Source organism: Ambystoma mexicanum, chromosome 2p, assembly GCF_040938575.1.
Source record: "Ambystoma mexicanum isolate Mex_15411 chromosome 2p, UKY_AmexF1_1, whole genome shotgun sequence".
In the NCBI taxonomy this organism is placed as follows: Eukaryota; Metazoa; Chordata; class Amphibia; order Caudata; family Ambystomatidae; genus Ambystoma; species Ambystoma mexicanum.
In genome coordinates this window covers 550089098-550106209 of record NC_090923.1, presented here as the reverse complement: position 1 = coordinate 550106209, position 17112 = coordinate 550089098, and the positions used below count along the sequence as shown (strand labels likewise).

At 45.2% G+C, this 17112-nt stretch overlaps 1 protein-coding gene across 1 annotated transcript in view; it reads right to left on the bottom strand.

Annotated features, from left to right (window-relative positions):
- DNAH1 (dynein axonemal heavy chain 1) overlaps positions 1 to 17112 on the bottom strand; it is a 3604831-nt gene that overhangs the window by 376455 nt on the left and 3211264 nt on the right. The window contains exon 69 of the mRNA XM_069644003.1: positions 4242 to 4400. Coding sequence (XP_069500104.1) covers positions 4242 to 4400 — 159 coding nt within the window. The remainder of the gene's footprint in view (positions 1 to 4241; positions 4401 to 17112) is intronic.

The window sequence follows — 17112 nt, the reverse complement described above, 5'->3', positions numbered from 1 at the left end:
TACCGCGAATAGAAGGGTAGTACCTTTTAACTGAAGAACTCTGCGGCTGGTTTCTTCCCTGGCAGTGCAACGACCTTCATCTTTCCTCCACGTCGAGAGCTCCTCGTCCTCTGGACGAAACACAGACTTGCACCCGCTGCCAGGAACAACTGCCCCCGCTGGAGCTTCCTTCCCACTTAAGGTACTGTGTCCCGCCTGGCTTCCGTTGCGACAGATCGTTCGGGGTGACAGTAAAGCCTCGACTTTCTAACCTGGGCTGGCCTGGGACAACCTAGCTAACTTTTCCTGACTTTAATTTCACTCGTTGTGTGCAAACTATCTACAAGACTTTTTTGGGCATACCCCCACTGTGGGAACTTGGACCCCTTCTGCTGCTTTCTCCAAGAGTGGGTCTTGCAATTTACTTCGTTGCTCTCCAGTAGAACTCTGCCTATCCTGCCTTACTGTGGTTCTTTGAAAAGTATTGAAATTTGTGTGCTTCCATAACTCTGTCTTTTTCCCTCCCTTTTTAATAACTTATTAGAGTGCCATCTTATGTTAAGTGCTCAGTGCTGTCTGAAAATAAGTGGTGTTTCTCATTAAGACTTGTCTAATAAGTAATTAGGGTTGTATATATATAATAGTGACTGTGTGCTGAATTTACTTACCTTTTTGTGCTAGTGTAATTTGCAAGTGTGTCTTTAAATAAATAATTATATACTTTTACACCAAAGCTCTGGTCAGTGTTTGCTTGTGCTACTGTATCTCTGTACCTATTGTGTATACTCTATATACTGCCTAACTCTTCTTGAGGGAAGTCTGACTGCTCAGCCACAGCTACCAAGTGAATCTGTGTGGTACAGACTGCTACCAAGTGGGTTTACTGCCAAACACCTGTAGTCTTAAATCTTTTGCAGTGGTCCCTAAGGGAAATGCACAGGTTTCTGCCTCACACAGGGCTCCCAGCTTCTCACTTGGCTCCCTTAAAAGCAGTCCACCATGCTGCAGCACGTCTTATTATGGGTGCGCGGAAATTCGTTTTTTATCTGAATCACCCCCATCCTATGCGGACTACATTGGCTTCCTATCCAGGCCAGGGTACTGGTGAAGACTCCATCTAGTGTCTGCCTGAGAGATAGGAGGTGAACTGATTCAGGAGAGTGGCAGAGAATCCCATTATGTCAGCAAGGAGATAGAGAAGGATGTGGTGGTCGACGGTGTCGAATGCAGCCGAGAGGTCAAGGAGGATGAGGAGGCATGAGTCACTCTTATCCATGATTTGGAGAGCATCATCCGCCACCTGTGGCTGTCTCGATGCTACACTTTGGGCGGAACCCTGGCTGATAGTCCTTTAGGAGGTAGAGTTGTTCGAGTCTGGCAATTAGTTGTGTAACAACTATTTTTTCCAAGATTTTGCCAATAACAGGAGGTTCGTAATGGGCCTGTAGTTGGCCAGGTCGTATGGATCTATGGTTGGCTTTTTCAAAAGAGGTCGTTGAGACCAGTCTTGAGGGTGTCCAGGAGTAATCCTTCTGCGAGGGAGGCATTGATGATGCTGAGGATGGCACTGAGTGCTGTGCCCATCTATTCATCTATTTATTTAATGATGGCGGCCGGAATTCTATCGTCAGAGTAAGAAGTATGTTTGAGGGGGGGCGATAATTTTTAGGATATCCGGGGGAAAGAGCGGAGAGAATTCGTCTAGAAGGGCAGTGTGCATACCAGGGTGCAGGGGTGCTTATTCGAGGTTGATTCGATGGTGTCTCGGAATTTGTCTATTTTTATAATAAATAATGTGTTGATTCTGTCGCATTTTTCCTGAGTTGCTGGTACCTGGGTGAGGGTTTGGTACAATGCTTTACTACTTCAAAGATGGCTTTGCTTCTGTTAGAGGCTGACGCAATGGTGGTGTGGTGTATGTGTGCATTATGGTTTTTGGCATGGAACATTATGAAAATGGGACCTAATTAGCAGATCCCACTTTCAGAGACAGAATTACCTGTAACACTTTCTTCCTAAAAATAAAGAATCTCAAGATAATTCATCCTAACAGATGGCATTCTATCCCAAGCCAGTCTGTTTTTACCATTCAAAATTCTTGTCTAATGTGACATGCATCCTCAATCACCTCCTAATGTCTCTCACTCTTCAGTTTCGCTTTAAGAATCTAAAGACCTGCGCATCTATTCATGTGATGACCAACACTGCAGAAAATCTTCAGAAATCTTTCATTTTGCGTTCTGAAAAAAGGGCCAGTATTGCAAGTACCTAACTTATCCTTCCCTGAATACTAATTCTGATGCTGGAAAGAACTGTCTGCTGACCAGAAATCCCAAGAAAATGGCTGACTGTGAGTGCCACCCGATTGGCTGTTGTTCACATTTCTGGGTAAAGGTCCTTCCTTGACCTTCCTTTCTGTGAGTAGCTGGAGAGCTTCTCCGATCTCCATTGCTTGCAGTCTTCAAGGTACTTCCTGCACCTCGGGCAAGACCCTGAAGACTGTTCAAGAACTCCCAGAGAATGAAGACAAGTGGAAGCCTACAAGATCCTGGAGATGGATATAGCAATACCAACCTATGCAACATCACCACGTGTCTTTAATATACTGTTGTGCCAATAATTTGCTTGGGCTTCGTAGTGCCTAGAAGCCAGTCAATTCAAGGCACTCCAAAACTCATAAGACTCTGACCAGTCTGCAAACCAGATATGACTTACAAATTGCTCTAGTTTCTTATTGTCATTTCTTCCAGGAGAAGCTTTTTATGGACTTGCATTGGCTTATGTTGTGTCTTTATTTTACATTCTAACATGCTGGTGAGAGTCTTTCCATTTCAATATCTTCAGGGAACAGGCTCTTGGCTGCTCGGCACCACTTTCTACAAGATTGGTTTTGGAAATGAACTGTACTCAACTGTTGGGGAGAAAAGTGGTGTCACTCTCTAAAATGTGTTTATGTGTCTTTCCAGTGAATATGCCATTCTGCGGGTCAAGTAGCCAATGAACTGTATGAAAGGCCTACTGTATAAAACACATTAGAACCAGTCCTACATCAGTCACTTTTACGCACAAAAAATAGGAAACACTCCCAAAAAATAAAAATAAGGAGTAATAATACTCCCAAGAAAAAAATGGGAAATGTACACATAGGAGTGTGTGCCCCTGCTTTCACCCAAACAGTTCCATGGATGTGTTTGGGCCAGTAGTTCATATAGTACCACAGGAGGAAATGACTATAATTATGGAAGAAGTGAAATGTATCTTTTAATATGCATGAATACATTATTTCTATTCCATAAAAAATCCTTTTACTCCCAACTTTCAAAAATAAGCAGTAACATACTCCCAATTCAGATTCCTATCTGAAGCACTGACTAGAACTCACCAGTATTTCATCTAACTGTTGAGATGGTGCATATACTGTGTACATGCATTTGAGATCTTCCATGTGCCATGTCATATATTGTACATTTCCCCAATGCTGTACACCACACCTGAGAAATGAACCACTTATGTAATGTTTATCACACAGTGAAATGTCTTTCCCATATATTAGAAATCACCTCTGATATTTTCATATATTTGACATCTGTAAAACCTACCTCATACACGAAGTCATACCTGTCAGTTGCATCCACATACTCTATCAATCAGACCTATACAGTTTCTTTCACAGACTATTTCACAAATGTGCCATTTAACCCATTCACTATATTCCACACCCATTTTCAATTCAATAAACATATGAGATTCTAAGTGAAGTACCATCAAAAGCTTTACTTTCGCCTGGCACCCACTTAGAAGTTAACTGGCAGTGATGGCAAAGACAAAGAAATACTAGTGACACTAGCAAGAAGTAAAGAGGAGATGGAAAAAAGAAGACACAGTAGTGCCCATCAAAGGCCTATAAACAATCAGAAAATACATTATTATTTCATTACTGATATTGTAAGGTATTACCTCAATTATTGGAGACCAAGAGGACTTTTGTGAAGCCCCCTAAGAGGAAAAGCATCATTTAATTCCTAAAGCGAGGTCAAGGTGGCAAATACTATCACATAGAAAATAAGAAGCCCACCTATGTAGCAGGGACATCAATATGTCAAGAACATACAGCAGGATACTGAGAAGCAGATGGCCTTTAATATATATATAATAGGAGGCACAAAGCCCACAGAAGTGGACCTCTACTAAACCCTGGATGAATTCATTTGGGACCATTGCTGTTAAATGGTAAAGATTGTAATGGGTAGGATAGTAGTTACCTGGCCTTGTCCCAAGGAAATGGCTGATAGCTTCTTTGAAAAACGCATCTCCTCAGCAAATTTGTAAAGGTCAACAGCAGGGTCGGTACCAGGAGACAGTACAAAAATCAAGGGGATAATAGGTGTCGAGTCTTTGTACACTTCAGACAGGTCAGAGGTCTGCAAGAATAAAAATTCAGTTTAGGTAGAACCAGAAACTCGCAGACTCTCCTTGCAGTTTACTTACATCTTTCTACCTTTTCTTTTACCTCTTCCTGGTTGCCATATTCCTTCATATATCCTTTCCAATACCTCACTTCCCCCCAAAACATTGCTCATATTACATCATTTCTGTCTAAGCTGGTTTCCCTCCTCTCCTTCTCAGTTCTACCTGCACAATTTCACTTTATCCGACAACTATGACCATGCTACCTCATTCCCACTTCCATTTCCTTCTCTGTCTTCCTTGTTATTAGGTTTATCAGATGTACAAAGGGATATCATTCTGTTACATTCCAGGACTTTCCTTTGACAAACCGTTGTAAACTCGAAGTTTATTACAAATAGAGAGAAAGTATTAGGCAGTTCATGAGAGCCACAACCTAATGATAGTGATATGGGATCAACTAGAAAACTTACTGATTACATATGCTCTTCTCTTCTTTTTTATTTCCACCATTCTTTTTAAATTATTGCATTATTTTTCTTCTGCAATGTTTTTAGAAGGATACAATCTTCCTCTCACAGATTCATCTTCTTAGAAAGATTCCCAGGGGCAGACTGAATCCTGAAATTCTTAACACAGCCACCAGAGGCCACTCCAGTGACTCCCTGGCAGGCTACGTTATGGACACTGCTAGTGGCAGATTTGATGCAACCGGTACATAAAGGGATCCGTTCGTTCTCCTATACCCCCATGTCTTGGTTCCATCCAGTTTCCTGCAGGAGGCTACAAGAAAGGGATTGTACTCCAACAAACACAACAGATTAGAATATTTGAGGGAAAGGTGGGAGGACAATGAGAAATTAGTGGGAGACCGTGGAAGAGAAGATTGTATCATTAGTAAATGAGATTGTAGGTTGCTTGTTATTCTAATTGATTCTGGAATGGTGAGCCATAGTGGTCCGTGGTGCTTGTGGGACTGACTTCTGCAATTTTGGAATTTTTCCTTGGGTATCAGTCTTTCTACCAGCTCTATTACCCAGGATGAGCTTACCAGACCTGGGACTTCAAAACAACATTTGCTGCGTGGAGTGGTGAGCCAAAGTGATCAGTGGTGGTCCATGGCGGCTCTGGGGCAAACGGGGTCCTGGGTATGTGTCTTAGCACGTTCTTCACATTGCTGGTTGAACTTTAAGGGTTTCCAGTAAATATTATCCCCATATATATGGTCGCCGGAAATAGGCTGTGGCGACTTTATATATGGTGATTATATATATATATATATATATATGGTCAAAGGGAGTGGGGGTCGCGGGGATGTCCCCCGCATGTTCAATGTGATAATGTCCCTGCAAACCACGGCCATTACTTGGTGACATTTTTGTCAGACAACATTTTTACTGGGACCTTATCACATGGAACCATTTTAAGTACATTCTGGCCTATAGCTAATATTTGAACTGCTAAACAAAAATCAGTATTCTTTTCCGGCTTCATTGGGTTATGACCCTCTGTGAAATAAAAACCTTTGAGAGGCTCGGAAGGAAACCCCCCACTTCTCCGCACCTACGCGCTAATGAGCCGTTCAAAACGGCAGTAACAGTTGACACGCTGACAGCTGGCAGGTAAGCTGGCAGGTAAACCTTGGCTTGATGTGCACATATCTGCTTGTAGCAGCCATATAGAAAAGGAGGAAGAGGAGAGAGAGCCCCCTGGCCAAGTGAAAGTGCAAGGAGTCAAACTGTCAGCTCCTATAGCAGCAGAAGGACAAAAGATCACTAACTTTCTCACCAGTGAACCAAATGAAACTCCAATTTTTATCGGTCCCTGACAATGCTACATCGATGCAAAAATCGCCTTTATCAATCAACACCATTCACAATAATAATTCTTTACTCAATATGTGCCTTGACCTTCATAGACAGTCCATAGGAGAACCATCTTGGCGAGACCCAGTTTTGACGGGTGTTACTTCAACCAATCTCTCGGCCACCCATGATGTCACAGGGATAGCAGTAGGGGTAGACAGCGTCATGTAAAGTTCTATACTCTCTGCTTCCGATTCATCGACCAGTAGGTTCTTGGAAGCACACAAATCCTTTTCCCCCACACTAGGTTCAATTGCAATAGCAGTTGATGGAATTTTTGGATTGTGTTCTGCTATGACCAGCAAGCAAAACAATATTAAGCGGATATTGGCCAGGGTGGTGGTTATTATCCTGGCCAACAGTATTAACCTCACTGCAAATGGAATCGTAAACAACCAAGAGAAAATGCAAGCGTCGGAAATGGGCGCTGTTTCCTTTGGAGACATTAGCATTCTTGACTCCCCCTCTTACCCTATCTGCTTCAACCCCGCACTTGGAAGAGTCCAAATGTTTATTGATGGATGGTGCACATATGCAGACAAAACAATCAGACAAGAACAAATAACATTTGCACAAGGCAATCCAGCCACAAGCGGAAACAAGTTAAGAAAGTTACATCACTGAAAAAGACTCATCTGCCTCCTTTTTGCCCCTGTACCTTGTCAAATCAGGAGACGCAGAGGGCTACGATCAAGAAAGAATTCTTGCAGTTGCATAAAAACGCTCAGTGTAAGACCACTCTCAAACCCATTGAGAAGGTTGGTAACAATTTATTGGGCACGTTGGATAAGTGGTTACAATTCTCAGAATCTGTAACCCCAGTTGCCACCCATCCATTAGAGAATGGTCTGCTGCGGTTGGGAGTGCCTCAACAAACTGTGGAGGTTCCATCTGACAGTCACCCCACTCTTGTCACTGCCATGTCACAGCAGTGGCTGCCAGATTATTCTCAGAGCTGATCAGATCTCTTCCTGGTGGGGTAGCCACCTATGCTCCAACAAGGGGCCATCCACCAGGCACCTCAAGCATTCCAACAGGGGCAGGGCTGGGGGAGTTATGGCACTCACCTGCATTCACATCTGGAACAACATTACCATTGGCTTTTGACAGGACAGCAGCGAGTTTGGTACATCCTATGGCTCTGGCCCCACCACAGGTCCAGGAAACTCAAAATCTAGCAGGGGCAAATTGGAGGCTATCACCATTAAACCAATATACAAAGGGTCCGATAGAGCCTGATGCAAGATATCATTTGATAGACCCCCACCAGCCCAGGTTAATCCAAGGGGTCCAGCACCCACCAGATTGCTCCACAAATAATGTCTCTGGCAAGAAGGCAAGAGGCAATTCAGACATCTAACCTTGGGAACTGTCACAAGTCTCTCCCCTTCTCACCACCTGTTTTTCTTTACTTGCGACCTTCTTGGAAGTGACTTCCTTCTTTCGCACGGTCTGGGATTTATACAGGCCCGTGTGCGAGTCTTCAGATTCCAGCGTGAGGTTTGCAATGTCCTGTGCTGGGTAACGTTCAAACATCCAGGATCGGGAACCAGGAAGGGAACAATGTCATGACTCGGAGGTACGGGAGTATTGTAGGACCGAGTACAGAAAGGATCCAGGAAGGAAGCACGGAAGTAGGAGGGTAAGGAAAGGGAACGAACGGGAAAATATAATCAGGGAATTGGAAACAAGGACTAGAAAGGAAGCGCAGAGCAGACTCCGACAACACACGCCTGACTACTCCAAGCAGTACCGTTGAGACGCACAGAGCTGCGGCGGCGTGGCTGTTTAGTAGGAAGTTGCGCGTAACACGCAAAGGCTGGTAAGAAGTGTTTCGAAAGAGATGGCCTTGATGGAAGGAACACGCAGTTCAGACCTCGGTGCATCATGGACCACAAAGTCCAGAATGGACGTAATCGGCGGTTCATGACAGGAACTCTTTAGTACGGTTTGAGGAGCTGACACCTAGAGACAAACGTCCCTTTCTCAACTGTAAGAATCTTATGGCCCTTGTTAGCAAAATCCAGGAATTGCACATACTGTCACCTCAGGGCATTGAGTTTGTGGAACTGCCAATGTTGAAAAGTTCCACCAACTGGTGTATTGTCTTGTTCATTTCATTGGTGGTGGTGGAAAGGGTCCTTCATGCTGCACCAGAGCTTCATACTCTGGGCTTTGATACCCAGGTTTGACAAGAAGGAGTCAAAATGCAGCCCAGTGTTTATTTAGGTACAACGTGAGGCCAGACAGAGGACCAAGCCAAAAAAAGGAAAAGGAGTCATTTTCGCGTGTGGCTCAATCTCAGCCATTGATAAGGCTCGGTCACGGGCAGGCTAATACATGGAAGTCAGTGAATGGCATTAGTCAACATTAATGCATGGCCATTAGATCCAACTGCTCTGTACTATACTGGAACACCCGGGGATACACCTCTTTTTCTTCACACAAAGCAGGCATAGAGGCTTTACCATCAGCAGACATATTCCTCTTGCAAGAAACCTGGCTCAAGTCTGCTGTACTAATGAACCGGTATACCATCTTCACTCATGCTGCTCAATTTAACCCCAGAGGCTGTCCTATGGGAGGCCTTTGTACTAGAGTGCGATCCAATATGGATGCTAAATTGAATAACATTGCTAAGATATCAGCGAATTGCATGGCAATAGTGATTAACAAGTTTCCTCATACTAACACTTGTACGATGATAGTTGATATATATGATCCTCCGGATGGTCACTTAACACTGGTCCTTAGTAGTAACAACATTTGGGATCTCCTGGAGAGATGGCATGGACTGTACCCTGCTGGTGAAACTCTTGTAGCAGGAGACTTCAATTCCCATTGCCTCTCCCTATGGGAGCACCAACTGCCGGATAGTGACCCAATATTGCTTGGGAAACGCAAGCAAATATGCACTCGACTTGATAAAATGGGGGGAAGGTTGGGTTGACATCATATTGGTACCTTGCCTGGAACCTCTTATCCCTATGGGGAAAATCTCTCTAATTGATAACATCACGAGGCAGCCTGGTTCAAAGTCTTCCAGCCTTGATTGCATATTTGCTTCCAACACTTTCCGTCGCCTAATTAGCAACTATGGGATTATATCTACATCATTAAGTGACCATGCCATGTAAAAGGCTACATTCCATCTCAATTCAGCAGTAAGTAGTATTCCAGCATTGAGTAGGTCAACAGTTAGTGTCCAGAGTAATCCTATCATCTGGACGGAGGTTAACTCACAGAAAATCTCTGAGACCATCGAGAAAAAAGGATGGACTCCCATGATCTATTTAGCAAATGTAAAGGGAGACCGCAGTGTTTGCTGCAGATAGTGTGGTCTCCATCCCATAGGCCTAAGAGAGTCATGGTTCAGAATGGAGTTATGCCGCATCTTTTCGATATGTATATCCATCATAAGAAGCGCAACTTACGGCACGAGATAGCCTGTATTAGGCTTGTTAGTAGTAATTAATTCTCTTACCCAAAAAGCTGAAATTGCCTCTGTCAAATCCATATATAAAAATTGGTTGGGCCAGCACAAAAGCAGCTTGAGATCAGCCAATTGGAAGGTGGTCTACAAATTAAGACTAACTACTCCCGCAAATTCTGGTATTTGAGTAGAACCGATATGCTCTCAAACTCTACTACAGAATTGTGCAGGGTCACAGAGCAGCAATGGACAACATTTGGGTGAGAAATACTGGGACTCAACAGTTGATGAAACTATTGGTATCGTCCAACCACAGGGAGGAGATAAGTTAATTGAATCCATGAATAGCATGAACATTGCTGACATTATCACTCAACTTAAACCTTCCCATGCCCCAGGCCCTGATGGGCTAGTGAACATTCTGTTGAAAGGGAGACCTCTTGTTTTGGACTGAGGTACTTCACATTATGGTTTACTGGGATCCTGCATGGTGGAATTATTCTGGAAAGCTGGCGATATTCCATGCTTGTTCAAGTCTTCAAAAAGGGGTTGTATAAGGACCCCAGCAACTATCGATTACTCACCATGCTGGATTAAAGTAGCTAAATATCTTGGTATCTGGTCTTTCCATCTAATGCAATGCCATCAAATGTTTTCCATCTAAATGCATTTTTGTTGGGGGGGGGGGGGTAAACGCTTAATTTTTGTTTAGGTCCATTATAAAGGGTAAAAAACGAGTGTTGGGGATTGGCATTAGATGCAATGGCATTAGATGGAAAGACCATAAACCTAAATCTTTGCTTCGATCCTATTGAAACTTCTAGAGGAATGGTTTGAAACTTGCCAGTTACTCAAGCCACAACACTTGGCTTTCAGAAAGGCTGTTCGACAGTGCAAGCCACCTGGGCACTCTAGGTGTTGTCAGCAGATGTTAGTAGCGGAACAGATGGTGCGCTTTATCTCTGTTTCGTGGACTACTCGGCTGCTTTTGACTCTGTAGTTCAAGCACACCTTCTCTACTTCATTCACCTTGCATACACAAAAACTGCAGTTTTAGTGTGATATTCCCAAGATGGATTGGTCACGCCATCAGTAGCATCTAATATAGGTCTTAAGCAGGGGTGCGTTTTAGCACCCCTGCTGTTTAACCTATATGTGACTCGGACTTGTCCAGTGCCATCATTTACCCCAGCAACTAGGAGATACTCTGACAGCCAGGATTGGCTGTGCAGACAACACAGTGATACTAGATTCCACACCATTCCGCGCGCAACTCTCATTGGATGCCCTCTCACAGTACGGAAAATGTAACCACATGAAAATCAACCTCCAAAAGACAAAAATCTCACAGCTTCAATGTAAGGGAAAAAAGCCTGTGAAGTATAGTTGGCGGATTGATGGGGTCAAGTTAGAAAGGGTCAGCTCCTATTTATATCTAGCTGGTCAGATAGCACAGCGAGTAGAGCGCTCGCTTTGGCATCTGTGCAGAGCCTGCCAACGCAGGTTCGAATCCCGGCAGGGCCAAACTCAGCCTTTCATCCTTTCCGAGGTCGATAAATGAGCATAAAATAAGCAGCGCTCAGACGCCTGAGGGTTCGTAGCGCTATATAAATGCTAAAATAAATAAAAATAAATAAATATCTGGGATGCCCATTCCCTGGCACCCCCTTTGCTATGGCATATGGGAGGCTGGTGTCCATGAAAGGGCTACGTAAATGGTAGGTCCTGAAAAATGTCATTGGTAGTGGTGGGTGAGTCGGTGGAAGGCTACTTGGAGGTCTACTCCAAGTTGGCCATCCCTAGTCTATTGTATGAATTAAAACCTGCCCCAGGTGTCACTCCTCTCTGGTTAAAAAGAATTCAGGGCTTTTGAAATCTCTGTTGGGATTACCTAAAACTGTCTCGGTAGAGGCCCTCAGAAAGGACCTGGGGGTGCTATCGCCCTTCACATTATGTTAGCTGAAATGCACCAAGCTCCTAATGAAGATCCTTGCAGCAAAGTCCAGTTCATCATCAAATACTTTATTGGTGCTATTGGAAGCACACAGGTCCCGATAGCGAGCTAATTAGGCACACTTGCATCTGACAAATGTTGTTACCAAGCATTTGGAGGATATTGGCCTACCAAGCGAGGAAATGGATACCGCAGGCCCTTTCTTGGTTGAGTTAAGGAAAAAATCCTTAAGATGGAATCGGGTGATGTCCCTTGATGCTTTCTGGTCATAAGCGCCATGCTGAGTTTATTAGACAGGTATTTTCTTGGTACGAACCTCGTAGCTACCTCATGAAATACTGCAGCTTGCCATTGCAACGTTTTATCCTTTATTTGCGACTGAATATCTTTCCCGTTAGGGAGATCACTGGGGCGTGGTCTCAGGAGCCACGTAAATTGCGGCTATGTCGCATCTGTAAGATCAAGGTTGATTCCTGTAGGCATATTCTTACAAGATGCACTGGGTTAAACACAAAATATGACAGGGTGTGCGGCAGGTTTTGCACAGTACATGGGGGCCAGGAATCAGAGCAATTCTGGCCTACGATATTTTCAGCTGAACCTGTGATTGTTGTTGCCGCTGCCTTTCATGTCTGGGAAATTGCTAGGACAAGAGTTAATTTGACAGCTTCTCCGTCCAACTAGCTGAACACCTGATGTACTTAGTTTTTCCTTTAGTTTCTTGTTAATTTATTAATTGAGATGATAATAATTAGTAATTGTTGATGGGTTTGAACTGATTTGAAAGAATTTATGTAGGATATGTTATGTGTTTTATGAATTGATTAAATGTATTTTTTATTAATTTTTATTTTCTTTGTTGTGTAACTATTAACTTCATTATGTTGTATGCAAAAGGATTGAATTAGCCATAAGCATTAAATAAAAAAGAAATTGGGGGCATGGCTCAATTAATAATGCACCAGTAAAACTTCACTAATTACATTCAAAGACGGCGTATTAGGAAGCTTGCGAGCTGCTGCAGACGTTGACCGGCACGTGTCCCTCCGCGACTTGGGGATCAGGAGTTCACTTGCCAGAAGATTCACTGTAATGCAGAGGTGTAACTAGCAGCAAAATGGCGGCTGCCTACCTGAGCTGACGTTACCTACTGCCCCAGCTGCTTGCATGAAGCCGAGCCACCTGGAGGCGGCCTAGCGGGGACCTCTGACCCCCCCCTCCTGGGGATGCCTCAAGCATGATCTCTGAACCGGAACACACCCCAGCACTTCATTCTGGCATAGCCGAGGGAGGGTAAGCCCTGGCACATCCTCTCCCCAAAGGAAGCAGAGAGATTACAGAACCCAGAGGCCGAGGAGGACGACCCCGGTAAGGGAGCTTCCGCCACAGAAGATTTATCAAGGGAGTCCTTGAGGTCCTGGTCCCGAGTGGAGGGGCGGCGCAGAATTAGAGGCCCCCCCATCCAAGAATAAAAGGAACAACAACCGCTGAAGGCGGAATCTCCCCTTCTTCAGCGGCCGAACGGCAGCTTGAAACCACTACGACCAAGGGCCACAACGGGTCATGTGCAGTTGCTACGACCTTGGAAAGAACACCCAACATGCACAGCTGAATTTCCAGGCTGCAATATCACCCTTTCCCCCCCAGAACACAATGTGCCAACATGGCTCCCACGGGAACACAGAAGCCACATTTCTGGCAGCACCATACACAACCAGTTAAACTCACGAAATGCCAATTACCAGATCACCCAACTTTACCGAAGTCATGAGAGGCACTGTTGCCTCCACCCGAGTTGGATGCGTCTGCCCCGTTGGTTGAAGGCTGTCCCTGAAAACCTATTTTTTCCTTTGAGGGGAGGGTCAGGGTGCCGGTGGGTTGGGAGTGGGGCAAGACGAGGGGAGAAGAGAACATTTGAGAGGGAGCAAACTATGCTGAAAGACAATTCATACTACAGGGGAATTATATCAATGGGATCTAAATCTGCCCACAAACTGATGTGAAGTCTCCCACAGGAGTCTCCGGAGAGTACTAAGCAAGGTGACCAGTCACTACTCAAATGACTACCACTGACAAGGAACTTACCATGATAACATGTAATGTACAGGGCCTAAATGCCCCGGAAAAAAAGGAAATCAGTAGAACACAGGCTCTCCCAGATTGCAGCAGACATACAAGAGACTCACCTCCTGGCTGCGGACGAAAGGCAAATCAATTTCCAACTGTTCCCGAAGCGCTACTTCGCTTCATCAGGACATAAAAAGAGAGGTGTGGCCCTACTGATCACCGCGACATCCCGTTAACACAAGTTACAGTCAAAAGGGACCCGGAGGGGAGATATCTCCTACTGAAGGACCTCCTGGTCGAGCTGCCAATCACCTTAGCAGTAATATATTGCCCAAACACCGCACAAGACCACTTTCTTCGTAACATCATACCAACCATATCCGCTTTCACCAAGGATAGTCTACTAATCAGTGGTGATTTCAACCTAACCCTGGACCCGAATATCGACAAAACACTACCCCCAAACAGGGAGAACTTCGCCAAAGCACTGGGTATGGCAGAATTCCTAAGGGAAACAGAAACCATCGACATCTGGAGACTAAGCAACAAGGGGGTCCGGTACTACACGTTTTTCTCGCACGTACACAAAGGATATTCAAGGATCGACCTTCTACTCGCATCCAGCATTCTCTTCCCATGCATAGAGGACATCCAAATTGGGCACAGGATAATATCAGACCATGCTCCTGTGATGATGTGCCTGCGAGTGCAGCGGTTGTCAGACCCTCCCGCAGAGATTCCGGAAGCTGCAGGACTATATCCTGGCAGACATTGCAATCAGCACGGAACTAGCAGAGAACCTCTCTAACTATTTCAAGGAAAACACTACAAGCAAAACCTCAGAAGCTATCATCTGGGATGCAATGAAGCCAGTACACAGACGACGGCACCAACTTCAGCAAGCTAAGTTGGAGGAAAAGGTCACCGAGCTGGAAGTCAACTTCAAGAGACGACAAACCACGAACCTTGGCAAGGAACCAAGAAAGCAAAAGCAGCATTGGAAATGTACATAGCGGACTGATCAGCCAGAGCCCTGGCGTACACCAAACAGTACTACTACTTGAATAGTAATAAAGCAAACCGCCTGCTGGCCCACAAGCTCAAAAAACTGCACTCACGAAACAACATCCAGAGCCTGCTAGACCCAAACAGCAAATTTTGCTATGGGAACTCGGAGAAACTGTGAATAATGACGGAGTATCACAAGAACATTATGGCAGGCCCCACAACGAACAAGGCAGCGCAGCTTCAATATCTATCTACCACCCAAAAAAGAACATCGCACCCTCAACTGGAATCCCTGGAACTCCCGATCACGACCGAAGAAGTAGGAGATACCATCCGCTCCCTGAAAACCACGGCTCCAGGCCAGGATGGGTTAACAACCGAATTTTATAAGAAATTCTCCCACATTTTAGCCCCTCAACTGGCAAACCTATATAATTCATTTCTCACAACAGGATCCACTACCCCGTCTATGGAAAAGTCTCTGACAGTTATAATATCGAAGCCTGGGAAAAGCCCAGACCAATGATCATCATATAGACCCATCACATTAATGAACAAGGACGCCAAAGTGTTCTCAAAAATCCTGGCGCGGAGATTGGCACGATTCCTCCCAGACATAATACACCCGGATCAGACGAGGTTCATCCCGGCCCGTAACACACAGGACAGCACCAGGTGCACCATAAACATAATAGAATCAGTTAACAGGGCTGGGTTGGAACTAGCAGTAATATTCCTCGATGCACACAAAGCATTTGACATGCTGGACTGGGGTTACATCAGAGAGACCCTTCACCACTACGGATTCAGCACGAATTTCGTTAAATGGACTTTAGCCAATTACCAATGCCCCTCCATGGCGCTCAGATTAAACGTCGCCAGATCAGCCAAAAGCGCCATAACCAGGGGCACCAAACAGGGGTCACCCCTATCAACGTTCATCTTTGCGCTCTCCATGGAACCCTTTCCAGCAGGATCCACCAAAACCCATCCATACACGGGCTGGAACTCAAAGAGGAATCCTATAAAGCAGCCCTATATGCACACAATGTCCTGTTGACTGTCACCCGAAAAGAAGCATCCATGAAGGGGCTTTGGCAAAAATTAGAAGCATCCGGGGAAGATTCCGGATTCAGAGTATATTTTGAAAAATCTACAGCACTGGACATCAACATGCCGAGAAAGCTCAAGGAATCTCTAGCATGCAGCTATCCAATCCCAGGGGTGAAGTCACAAATTAGCTACCTGGGTGTCCAGATACCAAGCAAATCTGAAAGAACATAAACTTCCCCCCTGCTGTTTAAATAGTTACATAACGACCTAGCACGCTGACAGAAGCAAGAAGTGTCATGGCTCGGAAGGGTCGCTGCGCTCAAGATGAACCTAGTTCCGAGACTGATCTGTTACTGCTTGGCCCTTCCAGTTGCCATCCCGAAACTACAAACAAATATCTTGAAGTACATCTGGGAAGGAAAGAAGCCGCGGATATCTAAGTGGTTCATGATTCGGGGATCTGCGGGGGCGGTCTGGGGGTCCCGGACATGGACAGGTACTGCCTCGCAGCGCAATTCTCGCAGGCCTTCACATGGAAGTTAAACGCCAAACAACCCGCTGGATAAAACTGGAGGAAGGCTGGTGTCGGAACCCTCTGGAATCCCTTCCACATATGGCAAGACCCCAGAACCCTCCCAACTCAGGCCCCCTAACAGCAACAAACAACACAGTCGAGTGCTGGAAGAGGGCAGCCTGCCGATAGAACTGCAGAAGCCTTGTGGGCCACCTAACCCTGATCTGGGACAACCCATACTTCACACCGGGAATCACACCAAACCATTTCGATAAATGGAAGGAAGGCGGGCTGAAGAACATAGCGGATTTCCTCGAGAATGGCGCCCCGCTAACTTTTGAAGCCTGCAAGACCAAATTCCAAATCCCAGAAACTGAAAGATTCCGGTATACGCAGCTCAGACACTGGCTGTCCCAGGATGGGATAAGGAAAAATTGAAGCAGAGACCTAACAGCTCTAGAGCGAACGCTCACAGCACACCCAACCCCCCCTTAGGCAAAATATCCTCCCTGTACAGGCTGCTAGACAGATCAGACCCTGTTAAAAAAAAGGCCTACATGCTGAAATGGGAAAAGGACATCTGCAGAGATATCGAGCCTGAGGAATGGGGCCGCATTTGGGCTTGAGCACACAGAAGTTCTAAGTGTGTCACCAATAAAGAAGGCACAATTAAAGTTAGCTACAGGTGGTACTTGACGCCGAAGATCCTCAATAAATGCAACCCAACAATTCCACCAAGATGCTGGAGAGGATGCTTAGACACAGGCACGTTGGTCTACCTCCTGTGGACATGTCCCAAACCCACGCAGTTCTGGAAAGAAGTCCTGGAACA